The sequence below is a fragment of the Clarias gariepinus genome, chromosome 1 (assembly GCF_024256425.1).
Source record: "Clarias gariepinus isolate MV-2021 ecotype Netherlands chromosome 1, CGAR_prim_01v2, whole genome shotgun sequence".
Lineage (NCBI taxonomy): Eukaryota > Metazoa > Chordata > Actinopteri > Siluriformes > Clariidae > Clarias > Clarias gariepinus.
The window spans coordinates 23,500,183-23,515,543 of NC_071100.1; the positions used below are offsets into that span (position 1 = coordinate 23,500,183).

The 15,361-nt window shown below is 37.9% G+C and overlaps 1 protein-coding gene across 1 annotated transcript; it reads right to left on the bottom strand.

The window, feature by feature from the left end:
• Positions 1-1,523: 1,523 nt before the first annotated feature.
• LOC128526339 (E3 ubiquitin-protein ligase TRIM39-like) lies at positions 1,524-11,878 on the bottom strand. Its single transcript, XM_053498107.1, has 7 exons — positions 11,795-11,878; positions 6,758-7,293; positions 6,341-6,436; positions 5,968-6,201; positions 5,709-5,871; positions 5,560-5,595; positions 1,524-2,338 (listed from the first exon to the last, which is right to left on the bottom strand). Exons 1-7 carry the CDS (start codon positions 11,802-11,804, stop codon positions 1,794-1,796), a joined length of 1,620 nt encoding a protein of 539 aa, XP_053354082.1. The 5' UTR covers positions 11,805-11,878; the 3' UTR covers positions 1,524-1,793.
• Between the last annotated feature and the right edge of the window lie 3,483 nt (positions 11,879-15,361).

The window sequence follows — 15,361 nt, forward strand, 5'->3', positions numbered from 1 at the left end:
GACCTTCCGGTGAATTCTCCCCGGGCCGGGTCTGCAGGCGGCTTACTGTAAAACTAGACAAAGCGAGTAAATTAGAATTACTCTGGAGGCTAACGTGAGAGCAAGAACGCAATTTAGCCTTGAACTTGACCCTTAGGCGGGTTCCTCATGAGGAGTCGGTCCACGCCTGCAGACTCTGCTCGGTCCTGGGGAAACAAGTAGAAAAAAACATAGAAGTTAGTAAGACGTGAAACGTGAGGTTGCACCTCAGTGACCAGATGAAGTGGTATGGGTTCGACTGGGATATATAGTGGGACACACGAGGTAGACACAGGTGAGTTCAATTTGTTATTAGATACACTTAAGGGGGAAACAGTTTCACACGTAGACACACTAGGGGGAGACAAAGCGTCGGCTCAGTAAGCCGGTGAGCCAGATCTTATTCCCCAGGGCTGAGGTGGCTCAGATGTGACAACAGCGACAAAGAAATGTAGAAATGTGGAAATGCAGAAATAAATAAATGAAGAAATGTGGAAATTCAGAAATAAATAAGTCTTGAAATATGTTAATAAACAAAAGTAGGAATATATTTAGCAATTTTCCAGGGCTTATTGTATTTATGTATTCACTTATTTCTATATTTATTTATTCACACATTTACTTATTTATAATTATGTCATGTTTAGTCCTCCATATATATGGCTTGATGATGTTTTTTTTTAATATATATATATAATTTAATAATTCCAGAAGCATCCGTGCAATTGCATGATGTGCTAATTCATGTTTTTATCCTAAGATTACTGAGCTAAAGTAACTGAGTTACTATACTGCTCTCTCTTTCTGCATGTTAACCATTTAAATCCTCAAGACTTAAATAAGTGCAGTAATAAAAAATGGATAAACGATTTAATAATAAAATGGAAAATGAAGCATCAACTCAAACTTGATTTTACATAAGACTACACTGTTACAAGTGGTCTAATGCGCCAAAATATACAGTACTGAAAGTTAGATCTCATCTCTTCGTATGTGCATTTGCCGACGGGCCATAACTCCAGCCGCACATTCCTAGTCATGAAAAGGAAGTTGTGTTTTGCAGTTGTTGTTGGAAATAAGTCTCTCGACAGAGGAAAGGATATTAATAGTTGAGTTTTTTTCAGCTCATAATGAAGTGTTCGTGAATGGGGACTGATTTTAAAAAAGGTGGCAAAACAAGTCCTTCCCATACCTGTCCCATTCCCCTGATCTTACACCACCAGATGCCTACTTCTAGGGGATGTTAAAAAAAGAGTGAAAAGATCCACCAAGAACTGTGCCTGCATTACGCAAGCAAATCGTCTCCTTTTGCAGAAGTCTGGCGCAATCTTTGTTCTGGAAATCTGAGTTGAGAACTGCGTGAACGATACGATAACTGTCTACTGCACATACTCTTACATTACACATACTGTGGTAAAACAACATGCTTATAGTGTGCATGCTAGTTTCTTTTAGGACAAATAAATGCACCGATTACAACAAGGTAATATTGGTCATCTTTTTATTTTAGTCCAGTACGTTTTGTCACTTCAGTATGTGCATGAATATACAATACTGCACATAAAAAATGGGCAAAAATTATTACAGAAATACACTACCGTTCAAAAGTTTGGGGTCACTTGCAAATGTCTTTGTTTTCGTTTAGTGATTTATTTTCTACATTCTACAACAATACTGGGGATTTCAAAACTATAAAATAACACATATGGAATTAGGTAATTACTTAATAATTTTTTTTTTCATATTTTGATTTGTATTCATTTTCATTGAAAAAATCATTCAGGCTTAATTACAGGTGAAATTATCAGTGGTGCAGAGTTTTTACTATCATCATTTAAACCAGGACAGAAGTATGGATAGAGTTTCTCAGTGAAAGACTGACCAGTGAAAGAGTAGATATGAGATCTGGACTCCACATCATAAAAGGAGACCAGACCCTCCTCATAATCCACAAACACCCCCACCTTATTCACCTTCTTTCTCAGTGTGAGGGGGACATCAGAATCAGCATAAGCATAATGATTTCCTTCCCACAGACCCACAGTCCAGAATCCATCCTCAGGGCTCAGTGTAATGTCTCCCTTCCTGTTAATGGACTCTGCAGCGACTCCAAGATCCCAGTCAGTGTTCCTTCTGACCTGCACCTCATAATAAAATCTCCCTGAGGAGAAACTCTGTTTTCCCAGAACATTAACACACTCATTAAACCTCTGTGGTGTATCAGGGAGATCCTGTTGTGTGTCTCCAAGTGTGACTTGTTTTCCATCAGCAGACAGGATGAGTCCAGGATGAGCTGTATCAGGATCCAGAGTCACATCCACTGAGAGAAACACACAGTGTGTGATGTGAGTATGCAGGTAAAGATTAAATCATGCAATGGATCATATTATGATGGAGTACATTAAAGCAGACATATTCAAATTTCTTCCCATAAGGCTCTATTATTTAATTATTCATGTAAACACACAATGCTGATAATTTTATTTCTTGTTTTTTAAAATAAAATCTCTAAAAGGTGATTTCAGTTTGTGTATCGGTACATTTTTCAGAACATTTTTAGCACCAGATTTTTACAGTAACACCATAATAATAATAACTTTAAAAATTTTGGTCATACAGGTAAACCACAAGTGTGTGTGTGTGTGTGTGTGTGTGTGTGTGTGTGTGTGTGTGATTTAACTTTTTAATTCTCTGTCTCATCTCATAAGTAAAAACATTAAAAGACAAGTTTGTTTGCTGGCTAAGCTGCTACCCCAATTTCACTGAAGAAAGTATTGGTTGCTATACAGTACATACTCTACTGTATAAACAAATAATCACTATTTACTTACAATATTTGCAAATTACAATAATATAACTGTCCTGCATCAAGCACTGAAAATGATTGAGGAGATTTAAAATGACTGGAATTGGGTCAAGAATTGTCCAACACATTATTAAAACCTGTGAGGACTGTGCTGAACCTTCAACTTCATGGAATAAATGGGCTCAGAAAAATTAATGGAGATCACTTAAACGCTGAGTAAAGATGATTGGTACAAAAAGAAAACTGACAGTAGAAATCACAGTGCTGTATGTCGATGTTTGCATTTCTGTGTGATCTGTCTCTCTCTCTGCTTCTTTTCTATTGGTGTGTGTGTGTGTGTGTGTGTGTGTGTGTGTGTGTGTGTGTGTGTGTGTGTGTGCACATGCATGCATGTGTGTATGTACTGTATATGTCGTTAAATCAACTGTTCAAAATAATTGTTTATGCACATAACCACCATCTCTGAATCTTTGAAAATTAAGTGAAGAACTAGAACTAGTAGTAAAAAGCAAATAGTGAATCCTTATCTTTGTCTGTCTCTTTCTTTTTTTCTTTCTTTTTTTCTTTGTTAATTGTATTCATGAACATGAATACAATTAACAAGCCACTGTTTGGAATCTTTGAATAGAATATGTAAATTCACATGAAAAAAAGAAAATTCATTGAGGAAGGAAATAAATGTAAGTCAGGGTCTTTGACATTTTAACAATTGGCAGCTGGGTACAAGCTTCTGCATGTTAATGAAATGTTAGATGAAGCTGTGTTTCCTATGTATTTCTAAAGCAATCACCTTAGAGATATGCACATGCAGTTAAATACCTGGGGCTGTAGCCGGATGACTAACTGGACTGAAGAGTGAACATAGACCATCTATACAAAAAGGGTCAGAGTTGGCTATTCGTCCTGAGGAACCTGGCCTCTCAACATCTGTTAAAAGCACCTGCAGATGTTTTACCAGTCAACTTTTGCTAGCATAATTTTAGGCTGTAGTGTGCTAAAGAGGGAACCTCAAAAGCAGGGATGTCACACAGAGTTTGGGACTTAAGGGTCCTCTACCGCAAACTTAGCTCAGGTTCATCTTTCAGCTTCAGATGAATACTCACACTAATTTATTTATTACCCTAATATAAACTAATCTGGTCAATACCTCATTTTGCACTGCTCACTTTATACGCTGCTGTCACTTTTTCATTGCTAGAATTTGGACATCACAGATTACACTTTTTCATTCATTTATTTCCTTTTTTGTGGTTTACTTTTCTTTTTAAATCTTGCCTTTCTTTTATTTATGCTGAGTGCTGTACATAGTGTTATTTTTATTTTCAAATACCTGTAGTGCTACTGAGAGTGAGTGAGTATGTATGTATGTATGTATGTATGTATGTATGTATCAATATATCAATCTATCTACTCATAATTGGAGTTACATAATTAGTCACTCATATGGCAGCAGTGCAATGCATAAAGTCATGGAGATATGAGCAAATAGCTATCAAAATGGGGAATGAAGCATGATTGTTGGTGCCAGATGGGCTTGATTAATTTTTATTGTACCTGCTGATCTGAATCGTGAGTGTAAAAAAGCAGGCCAATTTATCCTTTTCACTCATACCTTTTATTACCTATAACTATGTGGAATATCAAATAAGATCCCATGAAAACAAACATTATTTTAACATTTTAAAATGACAAAGCTAATATAATTTGCTTTAGGCCTAATGAATCTTTTTGTGGCTGCCTATATGCCTTTTTCATTTCTGACCAAATCCAAACATTCAGTGCAGTGTGTGGTGTCCTTCCTTACAAATTTAGCTAACTGTTGGTCAGCAGTGTTGAGTGTAATGCGTTACAAAGAATCACGTTAGAGTACTTGGATTACTTTTTTGATGTAACGAGATCTAACGCCTCATGTTTGCCATGTAAGTACTTAGTTATTTAGTTTTTTTTTTTTTTTTTATGTAATTCGCAATACGTATGCAATCCCTGGGCCAGACAGCAGTCATTCCCAATCCGTTATTGTGTGTGTGTATGTGTGTGTGTGTGTGTGAGAAAGTCGTCCTACAAGCCACATATATATTGTGATTGAGACCTGGGGAGTCAACACCTACAATTCCTTGTGATGTTCTTCAAACCTTTTCTGAAGTATTTTGCAGTGTGGCAGGGCACCTGGCCATCCACATGATGTGAAACAAAAAAAAAAAACTGATCAGGCCACCATCTTCAATGGCTCCTTTGTCCAGGTGTGATACTAATGTGCCCTCTGTAGGCATTTTTGGTGGCAGACAGGGGTTATCTTGGGCACTGTGACCACACTGTGGCTATTTTAATTAATCTTAATCACTATAGAAGTAAATGTATGTGTGTGCCTGTGTGATTTTAATAATGATATTGAAACATTACAAAAGAAAACATGAAGTGAAAAGCTTAAGTGCCACTGATGAAGCTTACTTTGACTTTGTCTCTTTTGCTCTAAAATGTGTATTGAATAATCTAACATGTGTATGTGTGGAAAGAATTACCACAGTAATTCTGCTTTTAGACAAATAAGCTCTGTGAAACTTCTAACAATACATATAACAACAAGATCAGCTTTACTCTTGCAGAGCACGGCAGTAATAGTGAGCTATAGTGCAGAAGCTAATGAGACACAATTTAGGACTTCTTTATACAGTAGCTGGAAAAACCAAAGTCTGATTTTAAGCTTTATGTGAGGAACACAGGGAAATTTACTGTACCTGCATACTGCTGAATCCTCTTCAGATCTGTTGAAACTAAATACAATAAAATATGACATTCATTAGTTTTTAGATTGTATAAGGCAATGTTTGACTCAATGTAGGCTAAGAATAACACAAATATATCACTTTGTTTCAAAGTTTCTCACCAGATTTCTTTAACATGTCACTGAATGTTTTAGTGAGTTTCTTATTGAGATTCTGATGAAGCCGAGACAGGACAGACCTCACAGTGTCCTCACTCAGATCAGTGTTAATACTGATCTTAGTCCAGTTCTTGGTGTGTGGAGGGCTGCACATAGAGGAGGAAATCTACAGTAGAGCAGGAGAGAGGAGAAATCCCTCAGCATGGTGAGTGTTGTTCTGTGATGTTCTGCATTGCCAGTGAGCAGAGAGAGGAACACTGACCTGTAGGAGGTGGAGATGATCCTCAGTGTGTGAGAGCTGCTCCAGCTCAGTGTCTCTCCTCTTTAGCACAGTGATTTCCTGCTCCAGCTCTTTAATGAGTCCTTCAGCCTGCCTCTTTGCTGCTGTCTGCTTCTCCCTCATCACCTCCAGCAACTTAGCATGACTTCTTGCAATAGAGCGAATCAGAACAGTAAAGGCTTCAAAACTGTCTGCTTTCTCTTTCTCTGTGTTTTTCTAAAGGAGGAACACATTTTTACTTTCATCAGATGAGACAGAATAGTGAGCTAATATTTAATGACAGTATATAAATTTCTACAAAGTAAAATAAACTACTGAATGTAGCAAATATGAACTAATGCCATGTTGTACACACATTGATGAGGTTTCTGGACAGTTTGATCTCTTGGATCTTCTTCAGTCGGTCCTGAATCATCTGCTGCACATCTGTCTGTGTTTTCCCCAGCTGAGTCTGAGGACAGAGCAGAAGACAATGTGCTAATTAAGCATTACTTTTCCACTTAATACTCTTTTTTTCATATAACTTGCTATACGGTACCTAATTTAAACGTATTTTACTTATTTTCTTGTTTGATTGCTTAAGGGCTTATGTGGGGACAAGTACAGCCCAAGGGTGTAACTGAGAATTAAAGGGTTAATGGCTTAACATTAATCAACTTTAATCACATTTTTTTAAATTTAAACATATCATTTGTAGCTCTGTTGTCACTACTTTCAGCTCAATTAATGTTCATTGTCCATTAGAATGTTTATTCTAATCAGTGTTTCTCACCTTCCTCTCTCTGTTCTCCTCCTCTATAGTAACAGTGTTGTGATTCTTGTGGTCTGTCTCAGTGCAGAACTGACACACACACGTCTGATCATCTCTACAGAACAGCTCCAGAGCTCTCTCATGTTTCTGACATATGTAGTCCTCCAGGTTCTCCACAGGGTTTATTAATTTGTGTTTCCTTAGTCTTGGAGCAATGTTATGAGGTTGTAGACGAGACACAACACAATCAAGACAGGATTTCAGGATCTTCAGCTTCCCTCCAGGGCAGGCATCCTCAGGTTTGTCAGAAACACTTTTCTTCTTGAAATGATCTGCAACCTCTCTCAGTGTTGTATTAATCTTCAGTTCAGGTCTCTTAGCGAATTTTACATTACATAACGGACATTGAGAGTGTCGATTCTTCTCCAAGCACTGTGTAAGGCAGCTCTTGCAGAAGTTGTGTCCACATGGAGTGGTGACTGGATCAGTGAACACATCCAGACAAATCGAACACAGCAGCTGCTTTTTGAACAGGACACTACTGGAGTCATGTGACACTAGAGTCATAGGTTATAAAGGAAACATAATTTTAGCATCATAAAATTATTAAATTTGAACATCATATATATATATATATATATATATATATATATATATATACATATATATATACGCTCACCTAAAGGGTTATTAGGAACACCATACTAATACCGTAATACTAATACGGTGTTTGACCCCTTTTCACCTTTAGAACTGCCTTAATTCTACGTGGCATTGATTCAACAAGGTGCTGAAAGCATTCTGAAGAAATGTTGGCCCATATTGATAGGATAGCATCTTGCAGTTGATGGAGATTTGTGGGATGCACATCCAGGGCACAAAGCTCCCGTTCCACCACATCCCAAAGATGCTCTATTGGGTTGAGATCTGGTGACTGTGGGGGCCATTTTAGTACAGTGAACTCATTGTCATGTTCAAGAAACCAATTTGAAATGATTTGAGCTTTGTGACATGGTGCATTATCCTGCTGGAAGTAGCCATCAGAGGATGGGTACATGGTGGTCATAAAGGGATGGACATGGTCAAAAACAATGCTCAGGTAGCCTGTGGCATTTAAACGATGCCCAATTGGCACTAAGGGGCGTAAAGTGTGCCAAGAAAACATCCCCCACACCATTACACCACCACCACCAGCCTGCACAGTGGTAACAAGGCATGATGGATCCATGTTCTCATTCAAATTCTGACTCTACCATTTGAATGTCTCAACAGAAATCGAGACTCATCAGACCAGGCAACATTTTCAACCATCTTCAACTGTCCAATTTTGGTGAGCTCGTGCAAATTGTAGCCTCTTTTTCTTATTTGTAGTGGAGATAAGTGGTACCATAAGTGGTGGGGTCTTCTGCTGTTGTAGCCCATCCGTCTCAAGGTTGTGCGTGTTGTGGCTTCACAAATGCTTTGCTGCATACCTCGGTTGTAACGAGTGGTTATTTCAGTCAAAGTTGCTCTTCTATTAGCTTGAATCAGTCGGCTTATTCTCCTCTGACCTCTAGCATCAACAAGGCATTTTCGCCCACAGGACTGCCGCATGAACAGGTGTTCCTAATAATCCTTTAGGCAAGTATATATATATATATATATATATATATATATATATATATATATATATTACACCATGCCTTCATTAAAAAAAAAAATGAAGCTAAAAAGAAAATAAAAGTACATGCTGGCAATACCAAGTAGAAACTTAATTCAGTAGTTTGTAGATCCACCTTCAGCCACAATAACGTGAAGTAATCATTTCCTGTATGACTTTATCTCTAATCATTTTGTTTCGTTCTTCTTTACAACATTGCTGAAGTTCATTAAGGTTTTTGGGCTTTTGCTCACATCTGTCTTAAGGTGCTGCCACAGCATTTCAATTGGGTTGAGGTCTGGACTTTTTTTTTACTATTTTACAACCTTGATTCTTATATTTTTTAGCAATTCTGATGTAGATTTACGGATGTCCTCTTTTTGCATAAGAATATCAACCAAGTTTTAGCTGTTGGACATATTGCCTCATATTTGCCTCTAGAACACGGGTTGTTCTGTTTTACAAACAAGTTCCATTCCAGGAGGACGTTCATAAGTCGGACAAAGTACATCTTATACGCCTTTTACACAAATATACAATATAAAGCCACTTGACTCAATGTGTTTTCTTTCCCAACACTCATGTGGCCATTATGTGGCCAAAACCGTAACTGCACCTAAGGAAATTAATCTTACAGTGAAATGTTGTCTGTGCACTTTTAAATCACGAGGGGAATCCCTGGACGCCGTTTTGTCTCTCAGAGTGAATTTCCCCATAAGAAATAATTTAAACACTAATTATTCGTTCCACAACCCAAAAATATTTATATAAAATGACTAATAGAAAATATGAAACAAAAAAAATCTAATTAACCTGCACCCCTGACAGGAGAGGAGGAGGTGAGGGGTTATTGTGTAGGACATTTACACTCACATACACACACACACACACACACACACACACATACACACATGCATGGATCTTGACTTTACTAAAACTACACACTAAGTTTGCAAAGGAAATCCCTGTCACAATTCTGTCAAAGCTTTCCACTTTTTCTGCCTTTTGTACATTCCTTGTAAGCTACTTTTCGCAATCTGTTTGTAATGCTCGTAGGATACTACAAAATGCTGTGGTCTGTCCGTATCTGCGGAAATTTGTAACTCAAATGTTTGTAATTCGGGACTAGCTGTACTCTGATACTCAGAAGAGTTCATGTTCAACTCAATGACTGCAAGGTGCCCAGATCATGTGGCTGCAAAAACAAGCCCAAATCATCTCACCACCATCTTTTTTCCCCCTGATTTTCCTCTCTAATTTAGTCATGTCCAATTCCTCCCTGTCACTAGGGGGCTCCCACATTAACTACTACTACCACTACTACTACTACCACTCAGTCGGGAGGGACGAAGACTATCATGAGTTTCCTCCAAACCACGTGACGGCAGCCGACTGCATCTTTTCGAACTGCTCGCTCACGCTCCGTTGGGGGCGGCGTAACACACTCGGAGGACAGCGTTCAGATGCATTTTATTCCCTTGTTCCCTTCCAAACAAATCATACTTGTTTAATCTTCTTCTAATTGTGCTGTCATGTACTTTAGCATGTAACATGCTAAGTGAGGCCTGAGTTGTAGCTGTTAGGCTTTCTTTTATTGAGGTATGTGCACCTGCTGATCATCAAGTAATCAAGGGCTGAGGTATGGGGGTATTGGTATAGTCCACGTTTTTTTTTTTCTTTTAGCCTTTTTACCTTCTCTGCCATTTATGTTAAATAAATGCTGTCATGGTTAAAAAATATATATTTGTCCAAGGTTGTATTTGCCTAATGATAAGACCCGCTATGATCAGATGATTATGTTTACACAGACACAAACAAATAAAATAATTAATAGAAATAGCACTAACTTTTACAGATGATTGTACATTACCATATGTCTATGGGCACCTAAATTTTGATTTAAGGCAGACTTGAAAAAAGTCCAAACTATCACTTTAAGTTACACATTATATACTCAGCAAAAAAAAAGAAACGTCCTGACTTTCAACTGTTTTTACTTTCAGTAAACTTAATGTGTAAATATTTGTATGAACACTAAAAGAGTCAACACCATAAGACATAAACTAAAAATGTTTCACAATGTGTCCCTGAATGAAGGGAGGCTCAAAATCAAAAGTACCAGTCAGTATCTGGTGTGGCCACCAGCTGCTTGAAGTACTGCAGTGCATCTCCTCCTCATGGACTGCCTATTGCGGACAGTCTGAGCACTGATGGAGGGATTGTGTGTTCCTGGTGTGACTCGGGCAGTTGTTGTGGCCATCCTGTACCTGTCACGCAGGTGTGATATTCGGATGTACCGATCCTGTGCAGATGTTGTTACACGTGGTCTTCCACTGCGAGGATGATCAGCTGTCCTTCCTGTCTCCCTGTAGAGCTGTCTTAGGCGTCTCACAGTGCGGACATGGCAATTTATTGCCCTAGCCACATCAGCAGTCCTCATGCCTCCCTGCAGCATGCCTAATGCACGTTCACGCAGATGAGCAGGGACCCTGGGCATCTTTCTTTGGGTGTTTTTCAGTCAGTAGACAAGTCTCTATAGTGTCCTGCGTTTTTAGAACTGTGACCTTAAATGCCTACTTTCTGTAAGCTGTTAAGGTCTTAATGACTATTCCACAGGTGCAGGTTAATTAATTGATTATGGTTAATTGAACATGCATGGAAAACATTGTTTAAACCCTTTACAATGAAGATCTGTAAAGTTATTTGGATTTTTACAACATTATTGTTGAAATACACAGTCCTGAAAAAGGGGCGTTTCTTTTTTTGCTGAGTATATGAAAAATACTGGAGCAAATTTCTGTTTAATATATTTTGTGTGTGTGTGTGTGTGTGTATTGTCTGTGTATGTATTGTTTGTGTGTGTAGGTGGGTTGGTGGTTGTATGTTCATCCGGCTCTTTTCTGTTCTGGCACCTAGGTGGTGGAATGAACTTCCTCTAGATGTCCGTACAGCAGAGACTTTGACTATCTTTAAACGACTCAAGAAGCATCTGTTTCTTCAGTACTTGGACTAACCCCCACACACACACACACAAATAAAAAACCTCTCCTGAGTTGTGCTGGACTAATGGCACTTAGTTATTAACCTAGTTAACCCTAGTGTGAGTATGTATCCAATGATGCACTTTTTGTAAGTCGCTCTGGATAAGAGCGGCTGCCAAATGCCCAAATGTAAATGTAATGTAAATGTGTGTGTGTGTGTATATGTGTGTGTGTCTGTTTGTCTGTCTACTCTTGTTTCCTGCTTTACACACACACACACACACACACACACACACACACATATACAAATACCACTTGCACTGTTTCATTGTTTTTACCCTATTTTTCTTAGAAATATATTTTCTTATCAACAACAATACACCTTACTTAATGGTTTAACTGGTTAAACATCGAGGTGAAGTTAATTCTGTTACTTACAATCATCCATGCTTTTCTTTTCTGTCTTTCCTGCTCGTTGTAGTAAACTTTCTGCTATTTCCTTTCCTCTTCACCTGTTAAAGCCTTACATTAAACATGTTATTGAGGAATGAGAAACTTATCCATCCATCCATCCATCCATCTATTCATTCATCCATTTAATAGAAACATTTGTTTGGCCGGTGGTGTTTCCACAGTTGTTCCTCGCCGACTGTAACAGAAAGCAGCGTCATCTATGAAGCGAACAGATACTTAGACTGAGCTCATAGCTACTAAAACCTCAGATCAGACTGCAGAGCATCTACAACAACAGCGCATACATCAAGCAAATGACATCCCGGATCAGACTACAGTGCATCACAGCAACAGTGCATATGACAGGCAGAAGTATTTGCTGCCAAAATATTGGAGCAACATGGGGAGCAGAAGCGAGTTGACACTCCATTCACAGAAAATGGTAGCACGCAGATGTCATGACCTGCACACAGGCTGAGTCACGGGTAAATCTCTAGTCGCACATGAGCAAGGATATTGAAAACATGTTTGTAAGCCAGTGCTGTTTGTTGAGTTTGAGCTTTGTCACAGGGATGCAAATGTCTGATTCTCTTCAACACAGCTTACAATGTACAGCACTTGGCACAAAATACTAAATAAATGTCTAATTTGATTTATAATAACATTCCATGGTATAGTGTTAGAGGCTCAATCACTCTGTCTCCAGTGTTTCCCATACAGATCGTACTAGGGTGGGCTGGCTGAGTATATTGACGAGCAAAGTATATTTGCCCACCCTTTTTAAAAATGTCAGGGAGAAAAATGCCATCCATGATCGATTATCTCATAGCGGACAATTCCCTCTTCCGCTACAATCCCTGTACCTGTTTATTCTGGTATTACCTGTTATGCAAAAGGCGGGCATTGGTGACTTAGTGGTAGGTTTCTCGTCTACCATGCGAAAGGCCCGGGTTCAATCCCAGCCAATGCCCAAGTCTCAACTACTGGATGCAGTGCCGGTCCCAAGCCCGGATAAAATGGGAGGGTTGTGTCAGGAAGGGCATCCGGCGTAAAAACCTGTACCAATTTGTTGTGCGGATCAGTTGGTCCGCTGTGGCGACCCCTCAACCCCTGAAAGACTAACAACTTGTTATTCTGAGAGGCAGTAAATGAGAGGCAGCGGGTACCAGCTGTCATACACAGAAAAAGAAGGACGTACTGACGGTCGCAGGGATACATACTTTCACATGCTGAATGGGCTCCTCAAAGCAGTTTTAGTTTTTTTTTTTTTTTTTACATAACTATGTTTTAATGATTACATCATCACTTAGAGATGTAATATAGGGTGTCTTATGGAGATTAAAACTTATTTTCTTATATTTCAATTACAAAATGCATACTTAAACAAATACAATTTAAAATTTTAATGTAAAAAACAAGAATAAATCCTAAATATATATATATATATATATATATATAAACAACATTATTTTCTAGGTGGATCTTTAGTTTCGAATCAGACTTTTTAAATACATTTTTGTAAAACTCACCCACACGCCCGCGCGCGCACACACACACACACACACACACACACAGAGACACTAAACCTTGTTTACAGCTTAGAATTATAGACCTCTATAAATAAACATATACAAACGATTTTTCGTATAAACAACAACAAAAAAATAAATATCATAAATAACCAATATTGTCTATGTAGATTTTTTATTTATGATTAGACATAAAAAACCACAGATTAAACCTAATTACCATATTAAATCTTACCTTAAACAAGGAAGTAAAATCTAATCCAAGAGCGTTTATTTGAAGTATTTGCTGATATATTTTTTACAAAGATGTAAAGTCTAGTCATAATAAACAGTATATAAATAATATAATATATCACTGGGTTTCTATGGTATTCGCGAGGCGAATTATTGCGCAATAACGTCACGCCACGTCCTGCTTCACGTAGGCAAAGTAATACTATAGGCACATACTATCAGGTGGTTTTATGGTCGTTCTTAGTTGATTTTGCCACGCCATTCTAATATTTACACATTGTAAAAAAAAAAATTATGATAACTTTTGTTCTCCTTGACATCGCGGGAAACCTAAACCACAGGCATTACACCGATATACGGAGTTGTTTTTTTTTAAATCGGTTATTAATCAGTGTTACACTCATATTTTATTAAAAACCTAGATTAACTTAAATCTTAAGCAGCACCACAGCATTGGTAATAAATAATAAAAAAAAAACTTCTGCTTATACGGCAGTCCTGGCGAATACGAGAATTCAGACGTCAAACGTTGCATTTGGGTTTTCTGTTATGCATGTAGAACCAAAATTCTCATTACTTTTAAAACATTCAACACATTTTTAAAAAAATCTACTGCTCCCAGGATATGGGAATGACGTCACAAAAATGCTGACCTCATCAAATGCGCATATTATTATTATTATTATTATTATTATTTATCATTTTTGCTCAGTCATGTTTGTGTATGTAAGTTAAAATGAAATCAAATTCAGTTCGTCATATTACCTGTGTTATGCCACTCTATATTGCATAATTCTGATCCCATATGTATTTATTAAAACATACTGTAGTAATGCAAAAAAAAAAAAAAAAAAAAAAGAATTTGCTGTTTTTTTAAGGGGTACCTGCTCTGACAAACATTGCTATCGCTGTGTACCAAAATAGTTTTTACATTTTAGATGGAGATGGAGGTGAGGGTTTGTATGTTGGATCTCTAAAATGTGAAATTAAAGGTCATATGTATTTCAGACCTTTGGGAAACACTGGTCTCGCAAACTCACTTATCTCTGCAACATTCGACCTTCCTTTATTTTATTTATTTATTTTTATTTTTTGTAAAGGCAGAATATTTCCTTACACTCCTCTTGAGCTTACTGTTACATTCAGAGAGGAACAACTGTGACACACCGGTACCGGAACTATATACACAAACGCACAAAGCCACAAACAGAATTTCTTGTTTTATAAATATCCTCCTGACACCCGAAGATATTTATTACATTTATAGTTATCAGCAATGAATTAAAAGTAACAGTTAGTAGCAATTGCAATGTAAACAGTAGGGTCCGGGTCTCAGGGGGATATAGAGTAGAGGCTGCATTTAAGCTCAGTATAGGTTGCAGGTAAAATCAATGTTGCTGCTTAATTTAACTACTACTTAATTTAATCTCCAATAAGTAAGGAATAAAACACCTTGATGGGTGTGTTAAATAGGAACCTAATCAATGACAAGTCTGACATGAGCTTGAGCCACGTGACAAAAGTCCTTATGCTCATGTGCTAAGCATGTGTGCTAACATTACCTGCAAAGGGAGTGTGTGGTCACCTCGCTGAAGCCTCTCCCACTGCTCCAATGTTTCAACAGGCCTTACTTATGCACTGGCCTATGCTTGTTGTATGCCTGTGGTTTCAGTAGCTATGAGCTCAGTATCCGGACTGTTGTACCTGTTTTTGCTGCTCTTGCATTCAATTATGACATAATGAGATACATTATGACATAAAAGTAGCCTACTGTTACTGTACATTCAGT